General features: G+C 49.4%; 1 protein-coding gene across 2 annotated transcripts in view; it reads right to left on the reverse strand.

Moving 5' to 3' along the window:
- Nucleotides 1-13,806, reverse strand: part of tango6 (transport and golgi organization 6 homolog (Drosophila)) — a 120,086-nt gene that overhangs the window by 60,387 nt on the left and 45,893 nt on the right. For both annotated transcript variants that reach the window (XR_005461731.1, XM_038806160.1), the window contains exon 8: nucleotides 11,423-11,881. Coding sequence is in view for 1 of the 2 variants with exons in the window: in XM_038806160.1 (XP_038662088.1) it covers nucleotides 11,423-11,881 (459 nt within the window). In the remaining variant the exon portion in view is untranslated. The remainder of the gene's footprint in view (nucleotides 1-11,422; nucleotides 11,882-13,806) is intronic.

Genomic DNA, 13,806 nt, shown 5'->3' on the forward strand with positions numbered 1-13,806 from the left:
AATAGAGCAGGATAATGGGGATAGAGCAGGATAATGGGGATAGAGCAGGATAATGGGGATAGAGCAGGATAATGGGGCTGCCTGGATTGGGAATAGAGCAGGATAATGGGGATAGAGCAGGATATGGGGATAAAGCAGGATAATGGGGATAGAGCAGGATAATGGGGATAGAGCAGGATAATGGAGAGAGAGCAGGATAATGGGGCTGCCTGGATTGGGGATAGAGCAGGATAATGGGGCTGACTGGATTGGGGATAGAGCAGGATAATGGGGATAGAGCAGGATAATGGGGATAGAGCAGGATAATGGGGATAGAGCAGGATAATGGGGATAGAGCAGGATAATGGGGATAGAGCAGGATAATGGGGATAGAGCAGGATAATGGGGCTGACTGGATTGGGGATAGAGCAGGATAATGGGGATAGAGCAGGATAATGGGGCTGACTGGATTGGGGATAGAGCAGGATAATGGGGATAGAGCAGGATAATGGGGCTGACTGGATTGGGAATAGAGCAGGATAATGGGGATAGAGCAGGATAATGGGGATAGAGCAGGATAATGGTGCTGACTGGATTGGGGATAGAGCAGGATAATGGGGCTGACTGGATTGGGGATAGAGCAGGATAATGGGGATAGAGCAGGATAATGGGGCTGACTGGATTGGGGATAGAGCAGGATAATGGGGCTGACTGGATTGGGGATAGAGCAGGATAATGGGGATAGAGCAGGATAATGGGGCTGACTGGATTGGGGATAGAGCAGGATAATGGGGATAGAGCAGGATAATGGGGATAGAGCAGGATAATGGGGATAGAGCAGGATAATGGGGATAGAGCAGGATAATGGGGCTGCCTGGATTGGGAATAGAGCAGGATAATGGGGATAGAGCAGGATAATGGGGATAGAGCAGGATAATGGGGATAGAGCAGGATAATGGGGCTGACTGGATTGGGGATAGAGCAGGATAATGGGGATAGAGCAGGATAATGGGGCTGACTGGATTGGGGATAGAGCAGGATAATGGGGATAGAGCAGGATAATGGGGCTGACTGGATTGGGAATAGAGCAGGATAATGGGGATAGAGCAGGATAATGGGGATAGAGCAGGATAATGGTGCTGACTGGATTGGGGATAGAGCAGGATAATGGGACTGACTGGATTGGGGATAGAGCAGGATAATGGGGATAGAGCAGGATAATGGGGATAGAGCAGGATAATGGGGCTGACTGGATTGGGGATAGAGCAGGATAATGGGGATAGAGCAGGATCATGGGGCTGACTGGATTGGGGATAGAGCAGGATAATGGGGAGAGAGCAGGATAATGGGGCTGACTGGATTGGGAATAGAGCAGGATAATGAGGATAGAGCAGGATAATGGGGATAGAGCAGGATAATGGAGAGAGAGCAGGATAATGGGGCTGCCTGGATTGGGGATAGAGCAGGATAATGGGGCTGACTGGATTGGGGATAGAGCAGGATAATGGGGATAGAGCAGGATAATGGGGATAGAGCAGGATAATGGGGATAGAGCAGGATAATGGGGATAGAGCAGGATAATGGGGATAGAGCAGGATAATGGGGCTGACTGGATTGGGGATAGAGCAGGATAATGGGGATAGAGCAGGATAATGGGGCTGACTGGATTGGGGATAGAGCAGGATAATGGGGATAGAGCAGGATAATGGGGCTGACTGGATTGGGAATAGAGCAGGATAATGGGGATAGAGCAGGATAATGGGGATAGAGCAGGATAATGGTGCTGACTGGATTGGGGATAGAGCAGGATAATGGGACTGACTGGATTGGGGATAGAGCAGGATAATGGGGATAGAGCAGGATAATGGGGCTGACTGGATTGGGGATAGAGCAGGATAATGGGGCTGACTGGATTGGGGATAGAGCAGGATAATGGGGATAGAGCAGGATAATGGGGCTGACTGGATTGGGAATAGAGCAGGATAATGGGGATAGAGCAGGATAATGGGGATAGAGCAGGATAATGGGGATAGAGCAGGATAATGGGGATAGAGCAGGATAATGGGGCTGCCTGGATTGGGAATAGAGCAGGATAATGGGGATAGAGCAGGATAATGGGGATAGAGCAGGATAATGGGGATAGAGCAGGATAATGGGGATAGAGCAGGATAATGGGGCTGACTGGATTGGGGATAGAGCAGGATAATGGGGATAGAGCAGGATAATGGGGCTGACTGGATTGGGGATAGAGCAGGATAATGGGGATAGAGCAGGATAATGGGGCTGACTGGATTGGGAATAGAGCAGGATAATGGGGATAGAGCAGGATAATGGGGATAGAGCAGGATAATGGTGCTGACTGGATTGGGGATAGAGCAGGATAATGGGACTGACTGGATTGGGGATAGAGCAGGATAATGGGGATAGAGCAGGATAATGGGGATAGAGCAGGATAATGGGGCTGACTGGATTGGGGATAGAGCAGGATAATGGGGATAGAGCAGGATCATGGGGCTGACTGGATTGGGGATAGAGCAGGATAATGGGGATAGAGCAGGATAATGGGGCTGACTGGATTGGGAATAGAGCAGGATAATGAGGATAGAGCAGGATAATGGGGATAGAGCAGGATAATGGTGCTGACTGGATTGGGGATAGAGCAGGATAATGGGACTGACTGGATTGGGGATAGAGCAGGATAATGGGGATAGAGCAGGATAATGGGGCTGACTGGATTGGGGATAGAGCAGGATAATGGGGCTGACTGGATTGGGGATAGAGCAGGATAATGGGGATAGAGCAGGATAATGGGGCTGACTGGATTGGGAATAGAGCAGGATAATGGGGATAGAGCAGGATAATGGGGATAGAGCAGGATAATGGGGATAGAGCAGGATAATGGGGATAGAGCAGGATAATGGGGATAGAGCAGGATAATGGGGCTGCCTGGATTGGGAATAGAGCAGGATAATGGGGATAGAGCAGGATATGGGGATAAAGCAGGATAATGGGGATAGAGCAGGATAATGGGGATAGAGCAGGATAATGGGGAGAGAGCAGGATAATGGGGCTGCCTGGATTGGGGATAGAGCAGGATAATGGGGCTGACTGGATTGGGGATAGAGCAGGATAATGGGGATAGAGCAGGATAATGGGGATAGAGCAGGATAATGGGGATAGAGCAGGATAATGGGGATAGAGCAGGATAATGGGGATAGAGCAGGATAATGGGGCTGACTGGATTGGGGATAGAGCAGGATAATGGGGATAGAGCAGGATAATGGGGCTGACTGGATTGGGGATAGAGCAGGATAATGGGGATAGAGCAGGATAATGGGGCTGACTGGATTGGGAATAGAGCAGGATAATGGGGATAGAGCAGGATAATGGTGCTGACTGGATTGGGGATAGAGCAGGATAATGGGACTGACTGGATTGGGGATAGAGCAGGATAATGGGGATAGAGCAGGATAATGGGGCTGACTGGATTGGGGATAGAGCAGGATAATGGGGCTGACTGGATTGGGGATAGAGCAGGATAATGGGGATAGAGCAGGATAATGGGGCTGACTGGATTGGGAATAGAGCAGGATAATGGGGATAGAGCAGGATAATGGGGATAGAGCAGGATAATGGGGATAGAGCAGGATAATGGGGATAGAGCAGGATAATGGGGCTGCCTGGATTGGGAATAGAGCAGGATAATGGGGATAGAGCAGGATAATGGGGATAGAGCAGGATAATGGGGATAGAGCAGGATAATGGGGATAGAGCAGGATAATGGGGCTGACTGGATTGGGGATAGAGCAGGATAATGGGGATAGAGCAGGATAATGGGGCTGACTGGATTGGGGATAGAGCAGGATAATGGGGATAGAGCAGGATAATGGGGCTGACTGGATTGGGAATAGAGCAGGATAATGGGGATAGAGCAGGATAATGGGGATAGAGCAGGATAATGGTGCTGACTGGATTGGGGATAGAGCAGGATAATGGGACTGACTGGATTGGGGATAGAGCAGGATAATGGGGATAGAGCAGGATAATGGGGCTGACTGGATTGGGGATAGAGCAGGATAATGGGGCTGACTGGATTGGGTATAGAGCAGGATAATGGGGATAGAGCAGGATAATGGGGATAGAGCAGGATAATGGGGCTGACTGGATTGGGGATAGAGCAGGATAATGGGGATAGAGCAGGATCATGGGGCTGACTGGATTGGGGATAGAGCAGGATAATGGGGATAGAGCAGGATAATGGGGCTGACTGGATTGGGAATAGAGCAGGATAATGGGGATAGAGCAGGATAATGGGGATAGAGCAGGATAATGGTGCTGACTGGATTGGGGATAGAGCAGGATAATGGGACTGACTGGATTGGGGATAGAGCAGGATAATGGGGATAGAGCAGGATAATGGGGCTGACTGGATTGGGGATAGAGCAGGATAATGGGGCTGACTGGATTGGGGATAGAGCAGGATAATGGGGCTGACGGGATTGGGGATAGAGCAGGATAATGGGGATAGAGCAGGATAATGGGGATAGAGCAGGATAATGGGGCTGACTGGATTGGGGATAGAGCAGGATAATGGGGATAGAGCAGGATAATGGGGCTGACTGGATTGGGGATAGAGCAGGATAATGGGGCTGACTGGATTGGGGATAGAGCAGGATAATGGGGATAGAGCAGGATATGGGGCTGACTGGATTGGGGATAGAGCAGGATAATGGGGCTGACTGGATTGCGGATAGAGCAGGATAATGGGGCTGACTGGATTGGGGATAGAGCAGGATAATGGGGATAGAGCAGGATAATGGGGATAGAGCAGGATAATGGTGCTGGCTGTATTGGGGATAGAGCAGGATAATGGTGATAGAGCAGGATAATGGGGCTGACTGGATTGGGGATAGAGCAGGATAATGGGGATAGAGCAGGATAATGGGGATAGAGCAGGATAATGGGGATAGAGCAGGATAATGGGGCTGACGGGATTGGGGATAGAACAGGATAATGGGGATAGAGCAGGATAATGGGGCTGACTGGATTGGGGATAGAGCAGGATAATGGGGCTGACTGGATTGGGGATAGAGCAGGATAATGGGGATAGAGCAGGATAATGGGGATAGAGCAGGATAATGGGGATAGAGCAGGATAATGGGGCTGCCTGGATTGGGGATAGAGCAGGATAATGGGGATAGAGCAGGATAATGGGGATTAGAGCAGGATAATGGGGCTGACTGGATTGGGGATAGAGCAGGATAATGGGGATAGAGCAGGATAATGGGGCTGACTGGATTGGGGATAGAGCAGGATAATGGGGCTGACTGGATTGGGGATAGAGCAGGATAATGGGGCTGACGGGATTGGGGATAGAACAGGATAATGGGGATAGAGCAGGATAATGGGGATAGAGCAGGATAATGGGGCTGACTGGATTGGGGATAGAGCAGGATAATGGGGATAGAGCAGGATAATGGGGCTGACTGGATTGGGGATAGAGCAGGATAATGGGGCTGACTGGATTGGGGATAGAGCAGGATAATGGGGATAGAGCAGGATAATGGGGCTGACTGGACTGGGGATAGAGCAGGATAATGGGGATAGAGCAGGATAATGGGGCTGACTGGATTGGGGATAGAGCAGGATAATGGGGCTGACTGGATTGGGGATAGAGCAGGATAATGGGGATAGAGCAGGATATGGGGCTGACTGGATTGGGGATAGAGCAGGATAATGGGGCTGACTGGATTGGGGATGGAGCAGGATAATGGGGCTGACTGGATTGGGGATAGAGCAGGATAATGGGGATAGAGCAGGATAATGGGGATAGAGCAGGATAATGGTGCTGACTGTATTGGGGATAGAGCAGGATAATGGTGATAGAGCAGGATAATGGGGCTGACTGGATTGGGGATAGAGCAGGATAATGGGGATAGAGCAGGATAATGGGGATAGAGCAGGATAATGGGGATAGAGCAGGATAATGGGGCTGACTTGATTGGGGATAGAGAAGGATAATGGGGATAGAGCAGGATAATGGGGCTGACTGGATTGGGGATAGAGCAGGATAATGGGGCTGACTGGATTGGGGATAGAGCAGGATAATGGGGATAGAGCAGGATAATGGGGATAGAGCAGGATAATGGGGATAGAGCAGGATAATGGGGCTGCCTGGATTGGGGATAGAGCAGGATAATGGGGATAGAGCAGGATAATGGGGATTAGAGCAGGATAATGGGGCTCACTGGATTGGGGATAGAGCAGGATAATGGGGATAGAGCAGGATAATGGGGCTGACTGGATTGGGGATAGAGCAGGATAATGGGGCTGACTGGATTGGGGATAGAGCAGGATAATGGGGATAGAGCAGGATAATGGGGCTGACTGGATTGGGGTAGAGCAGGATAATGGGGATAGAGCAGGATAATGGTGATAGAGCAGGATAATGGGGCTGACTGGATTGGGGATAGAGCAGGATAATGGGGATAGAGCAGGATAATGGGGATAGAGCAGGATAATGGGGATAGAGCAGGATAATGGGGCTGACTGGTTTGGGGATAGAGAAGGATAATGGGGATAGAGCAGGATAATGGGGCTGACTGGATTGGGGATAGAGCAGGATAATGGGGCTGACTGGATTGGGGATAGAGCAGGATAATGGGGATAGAGCAGGATAATGGGGATAGAGCAGGATAATGGGGCTGCCTGGATTGGGGATAGAGCAGGATAATGGGGATAGAGCAGGATAATGGGGATTAGAGCAGGATAATGGGGCTGACTGGATTGGGGATAGAGCAGGATAATGGGGATAGAGCAGGATAATGGGTCTGACTGGATTGGGGATAGAGCAGGATAATGGGGCTGACTGGATTGGGGATAGAGCAGGATAATGGGGCTGACGGGATTGGGGATAGAACAGGATAATGGGGATAGAGCAGGATAATGGGGATAGAGCAGGATAATGGGGCTGACTGGATTGGGGATAGAGCAGGATAATGGGGATAGAGCAGGATAATGGGGCTGACTGGATTGGGGATAGAGCAGGATAATGGGGCTGACTGGATTGGGGATAGAGCAGGATAATGGGGATAGAGCAGGATAATGGGGCTGACTGGACTGGGGATAGAGCAGGATAATGGGGATAGAGCAGGATAATGGGGCTGACTGGATTGGGGATAGAGCAGGATAATGGGGCTGACTGGATTGGGGATAGAGCAGGATAATGGGGATAGAGCAGGATATGGGGCTGACTGGATTGGGGATAGAGCAGGATAATGGGGCTGACTGGATTGGGGATGGAGCAGGATAATGGGGCTGACTGGATTGGGGATAGAGCAGGATAATGGGGATAGAGCAGGATAATGGGGATAGAGCAGGATAATGGTGCTGACTGTATTGGGGATAGAGCAGGATAATGGTGATAGAGCAGGATAATGGGGCTGACTGGATTGGGGATAGAGCAGGATAATGGGGATAGAGCAGGATAATGGGGATAGAGCAGGATAATGGGGATAGAGCAGGATAATGGGGATAGAGCAGGATAATGGGGCTGACTGGATTGGGGATAGAGAAGGATAATGGGGATAGAGCAGGATAATGGGGCTGACTGGATTGGGGATAGAGCAGGATAATGGGGCTGACTGGATTGGGGATAGAGCAGGATAATGGGGATAGAGCAGGATAATGGGGATAGAGCAGGATAATGGGGATAGAGCAGGATAATGGGGATAGAGCAGGATAATGGGGCTGCCTGGATTGGGGATAGAGCAGGATAATGGGGATAGAGCAGGATAATGGGGATTAGAGCAGGATAATGGGGCTCACTGGATTGGGGATAGAGCAGGATAATGGGGATAGAGCAGGATAATGGGGCTGACTGGATTGGGGATAGAGCAGGATAATGGGGCTGACTGGATTGGGGATAGAGCAGGATAATGGGGATAGAGCAGGATAATGGGGCTGACTGGATTGGGGATAGAGCAGGATAATGGGGATAGAGCAGGATAATGGGGCTGACTGGATTGGGGATAGAGCAGGATAATGGGGATAGAGCAGGATAATGGGGCTGCCAGGATTGGGGATAGAGCAGGATAATGGGGCTGACTGGATTGGGGTAGAGCAGGATAATGGGGATAGAGCAGGATAATGGTGCTGTCTGGATTGGGGATAGAGCAGGATAATGGGGCTGACTGAATTGGGGATAGAGCAGGATAATGGGGCTGACTGGATTGGGGATAGAGCAGGATAATGGGGCTGACTGGATTGGGGATAGAGCAGGATAATGGGGTAGAGCAGGATAATGGGGCTGCCTGGATTGGGGATAGAGCAGGATAATGGGGATAGAGCAGGATAATGGGGATAGAGCAGGATAATGGGGATAGAGCAGGATAATGGGGATAGAGCAGGATTGGGGATAGAGCAGGATAATTGCGCTGACTGGATTGGGGATAGAGCAGGATAATGGGGATAGAGCAGGATAATGGGGCTGACTGGATTGGGGATAGAGCAGGATAATGGGGAGAGAGCAGGATAATGGGGATAGAGCAGGATAATGGGGATAGAGCAGGATAATGGGGCTGACTGGATTGGGGATAGAGCAGGATAATGGGGATAGAGCAGGATAATGGGGCTGACTGGATTGGGGATAGAGTAGAATAATGGGGCTGACTGGATTGGGGATCGAGCAGGATAATGGGGAGAGAGCAGGATAATGGGGATAGAGCAGGATAATGGGGATAGAGCAGGATAATGGGGCTGACTGGATTGGGGATAGAGCAGGATAATGGGGCTGACTGGATTGGGGATAGAGCAGGATAATGGGGATAGAGCAGGATAATGGGGCTGACTGGATTGGGGATAGAGCAGGATAATGGGGATAGAGCAGGATAATGGGGCTGACTGGATTGGGGATAGAGCAGCATAATGGGGATAGAGCAGGATAATGGGGATAGAGCAGGATAATGGGGATAGAGCAGGATATTGGGGCTGACTGGATTGGGGAGAGAGCAGGATAATGGTGCTAACTGGATTGGGGATAGAGCAGGATAATGGGGATAGAGCAGGATAATGGGGCTGACTGGATTGGGGATAGAGCAGGATAATGGGGATAGAGCAGGATAATGGGAATAGAGCAGGATAATGGGGCTGACTGGATTGGGGATAGAGCAGGATAATGGGGATAGAGCAGGATAATGGGGATAGAGCAGGATAATGGGGATAGAGCAGGATAATGGGGATAGAGCAGGATAATGGGGATAGAGCAGGATAATGGGGCTGACTGGATTGGGGATAGAGCAGGATAATGGGGCTGACTGGATTGGGGATAGAGCAGGATAATGGGGATAGAGCATGATAATGGGGCTGACTGGATTGGGGATAGAGCAGGATAATGGGGCTGACTGGATTGGGGATAGAGCAGGATAATGGGGCTGACTGGATTGGGGATAGAGCAGGATAATGGGGATAGAGCAGGATAATGGGGATAGAGCAGGATAATGGTGCTGACTGGATTGGGGATAGAGCAGGATAATGGGGCTGACTGGATTGGGGATAGAGCAGGATAATGGGGCTGACTGGATTGGGGATAGAGCAGGATAATGGGGATGGAGCAGGATAATGGGGATAGAGCAGGATAATGGGGCTGACTGGATTGGGGATAGAGCAGGATAATGGGGCTGACTGGATTGGGGATAGAGCAGGATAATGGGGATAGAGCAGGATAATGGGGCTGACTGGATTGGGGATAGAGCAGGATAATGGGGCTGACTGGATTGGGGATAGAGCAGGATAATGGGGATAGAGCATGATAATGGGGCTGACTGGATTGGGGATAGAGCAGGATAATGGGGCTGACTGGATTGGGGATAGAGCAGGATAATGGGGCTGACTGGATTGGGGATAGAGCAGGATAATGGGGATAGAGCAGGATAATGGGGATAGAGCAGGATAATGGGGATAGAGCAGGATAATGGGGCTGACTGGATTGGGGATAGAGCAGGATAATGGTGCTGACTGGATTGGGGATAGAGCAGGATAATGGGGATAGAGTAGGATAATGGGGCTGACTGGATTGGGGATAGAGCAGGATAATGGGGATAGAGCAGGATAATGGGGATAGAGCAGGATAATGGGGCTGACTGGATTTGGGATAGAGCAGGATAATGGGGATAGAGCAGGATAATGGGGCTGACTGGATTGGGGATAGAGCAGGATAATGGTGCTAACTGGATTGGGGATAAAGCAGGATAATGGGGATAGAGCAGGATAATGGGGCTGACTGGATTGGGGATAGAGCAGGATAATGGGGCTGACTGGATTGGGGATAGAGCAGGATAATGGGGCTGACTGGATTGGGGATAGAGCAGGATAATGGGGATAGAGCAGGATAATGGGGCTGACTGGATTGGGGATAGAGCAGGATAATGGGGATAGAGCAGGATAATGGGGATGGAGCAGGATAATGGGGATAGAGCAGGATAATGGGGCTGACTGGATTGGGGATAGAGCAGGATAATGGGGCTGACTGGATTGGGGATAGAGCAGGATAATGGGGATAGAGCAGGATAATGGGGATAGAGCAGGGTAATGGTGCTGACTGGATTGGGGATAGAGTAGGATAATGGGGCTGACTGGATTGGGGATAGAGCAGGATAATGGGGCTGACTGGATTGGGGATAGAGCAGGATAATGGGGATAGAGCAGGATAATGGGGCTGACTGGATTGGGGATAGAGCAGGATAATGGGGATAGAGTAGGATAATGGGGCTGACTGGATTGGGGATAGAGCAGGATAATGGGGATAGAGCAGGATAATGGGGCTGACTGGATTGGGGATAGAGCAGGATAATGGGGCTGACTGGATTGGGGATAGAGCAGGATAATGGGGATAGAGCAGGATAATGGGGCTGACTGGATTGGGGATAGAGCAGGATAATGGGGCTGACTGGATTGGGGATAGAGCAGGATAATGGGGATAGAGCAGGATAATGGGGATAGAGCAGGATAATGGGGCTGACTGGATTGGGGATAGAGCAGGATAATGGGGATAGAGCAGGATAATGGGGCTGACTGGATTGGGGATAGAGCAGGATAATGGGGATAGAGCAGGATAATGGGGATAGAGCAGGATAATGGGGCTGACTGGATTGGGGATAGAGTAGGATAATGGGGCTGACTGGATTGCTCTAGCGAGCACGCATGGACCTGATGGACTGAATGGCTTCTGTGCTGTAATGAATCCACAAGCTCCATGACTTTGTGAAGCCTAAATTTTCCTGGCCCCTAGCTGAATGTTGATTGTTAATTAAATCTTTTTATTCCGTCAGTCAAGAGCTTCTTCTACAGGATGCGAACTTCCTGCACAGCATTTTGTAAAATGAGGGCAATCATCGAACAAAACTATAACAACTACTTGCAATGGGATAACAATAAGAAAACTCACCGACAAAAGCTTCTCCTGGTTGCCAAGGGCATCAGGATTGCGCTGTTGAACCATCTGGGTAACTGTCCTTAAAGCAGCAGCTCGAGTGGGAACCTCAGGGTCAAAGGCTGCTTGAAGAATGTGGTGGAAGTTGCTGGGGGAGTTGTCAGAGGACGGTTTGTTCCCATGCTCAGTCCCAGCCACTCTGAGTGAAGTGGGTGACTGTCCGTGACTGGAACTCTCTGCATCAGCCTCTTCTGGTTGGCTGGGCTCTGTTAATTTGTCACCATGCTTATTTTGGTTGCCCATGGTGGTGTGTGCAGCCATGGCAACTTTTTTGGTGGAGAATGCTCCATGGGTAGCAACAGTAATGCGCAGGTCTGATGCCAATTCTTGTACAACAGGGTCCGGATGTAAAGCCATGATCTGCTCAAGTCTGGGTAACATCGGTTTCATGGCATCAAAATCTGCTGAGGTAAACTGTGGAGAGACAGGACAATCAGAGATCTCCCTCTAGCCTCTATCAATCCCAATCTGATCCTACCTCTGCTCCCTCCATAGGTTTACATCAATCCCAATCTGATTATACCGCTGCTCCATCCATAGGTTTACATCAATCCCAATCTGATCCTACCGCCGCTCCCTCCATAGGTTTACATCAATCCCAATCTGATTATGCCGCTGCTCCATCCATAGGTTTACATCAATCCCAATCTGATTATGCCGCTGCTCCATCCATAGGTTTACATCAATCCCAATCTGATTATACCGCTGCTCCCTCCATAGGTTTACATCAATCCCAATCTGATTATACCGCTGCTCCATCCATAGGTTTACATCAATCCCAATCTGATTATGCCGCTGCTCCATCCATAGGTTTACATCAATCCCAATCTGATTATGCCGCTGCTCCATCCATAGGTTTACATCAATCCCAATCTGATTATGCCGCTGCTCCCTCCATAGGTTTACATCAATCCCAATCTGATTATGCCGCTGCTCCATCCATAGGTTTACATCAATCCCAATCTGATTATACCGCTGCTCCATCCATAGGTTTACATCAATCCCAATCTGATTATGCCGCTGCTCCATCCATAGGTTTACATCAATCCCAATCTGATTATGCCGCTGCTCCATCCATAGGTTTACATCAATCCCAATCTGATTATACCATCTCACTCCCTCGCCATACCTCTGTACCGTTTATCTGTTTCAAGTATTTATCCAATTTCCCTTTAAAGATGCAATGGTCTCTGCTTCAACCATGGCCTGTGGCAACAACCCTCCATGTAAATGATCCTAATCTCCCTCTCCTCTCTCTCTCAGAAATAGTTTTAATTTGATGATTCCTCCCCTATCCCACTCACTCCCACAACCACAGGAAATACTCCCCCCCCCTCCTATTTATTCCATTAAAACCCTTCATTATTTAAAATAACTGAATTAAACTTCCTGCTACAGTGGAAATGTTTAAGTGTCTCAAATCCCACATCACAACTACAGCTTTCCATCCCAATGATAATTGCAGCAGTAACAAGGCTGAGTGGTTTCAGTGGCAGCACGGGGACAGTAGCAATGGGGACGAGGGTGATAGGGAAGGATGAAGCAACATCAGTCAGGTTGATGACAACAGGACAGGAATTAATGGAGTGCCATGCCCGGAAACATGGCAGAAAGAAATCAGATTCACTAGGTTAATGCTAGAGTTGAGGGGGTTGGATTAGGAGGGGAGGTTGAGTAGACTGGGACTTACTCGTTGGAGTTTAGAAGGATGCGGGGGGATCTTATAGAAACATATAAAGTTATAAAGGGAATAGATAGGATAGATGCGGGCAGGTTGTTTCCACTGGCGGGTGAAAGCAGAACTAGGGGGCATAGCCTCAAAATAAGGGGAAGTAGATTTAGGACTGAACTGAGGAGGAACTTCTTCACCCAAAGGGTTGTGAATCTATGGAATTCCTTGCCCAGTGAAGCAGTAGAGGCTCCTTCATTAAATGTTTTTAAGATAAAGATTTGTATGGGCAGCACGGTGGCCTAGTGGTTAGCACAACTGCCTCACGGCGCTGAGGTCCCAGGTTCGATCCCGGCTCTGGGTCACTGTCCGTGTGGAGGTTGCACATTCTCCCCGTGTCTGCGTGGGTTTCACCCCCACAACCCAAAAATGTGCTGAGTAGGTAGATTGGCCACACTAAATTGCCCCTTAATTGGAAAAAATAATTGGGTAATCTAAATTTAAAAAAAAAAGATAAAGATTTGTTTTGAAAAATAAAGAAATAGATCGGGCGGGAAAGTGGAGCTGAGTCCACAAAAGATCAGTCATGATCTCATTGAATGGCGGAGCAGGCTCGAGGGGCCAGATGGCCGACTCCTGCTCCTAGTTCTTATGCAGCAGGAAATACTCT

The sequence above is a fragment of the Scyliorhinus canicula genome, chromosome 9, assembly GCF_902713615.1.
Source record: "Scyliorhinus canicula chromosome 9, sScyCan1.1, whole genome shotgun sequence".
Lineage (NCBI taxonomy): Eukaryota > Metazoa > Chordata > Chondrichthyes > Carcharhiniformes > Scyliorhinidae > Scyliorhinus > Scyliorhinus canicula.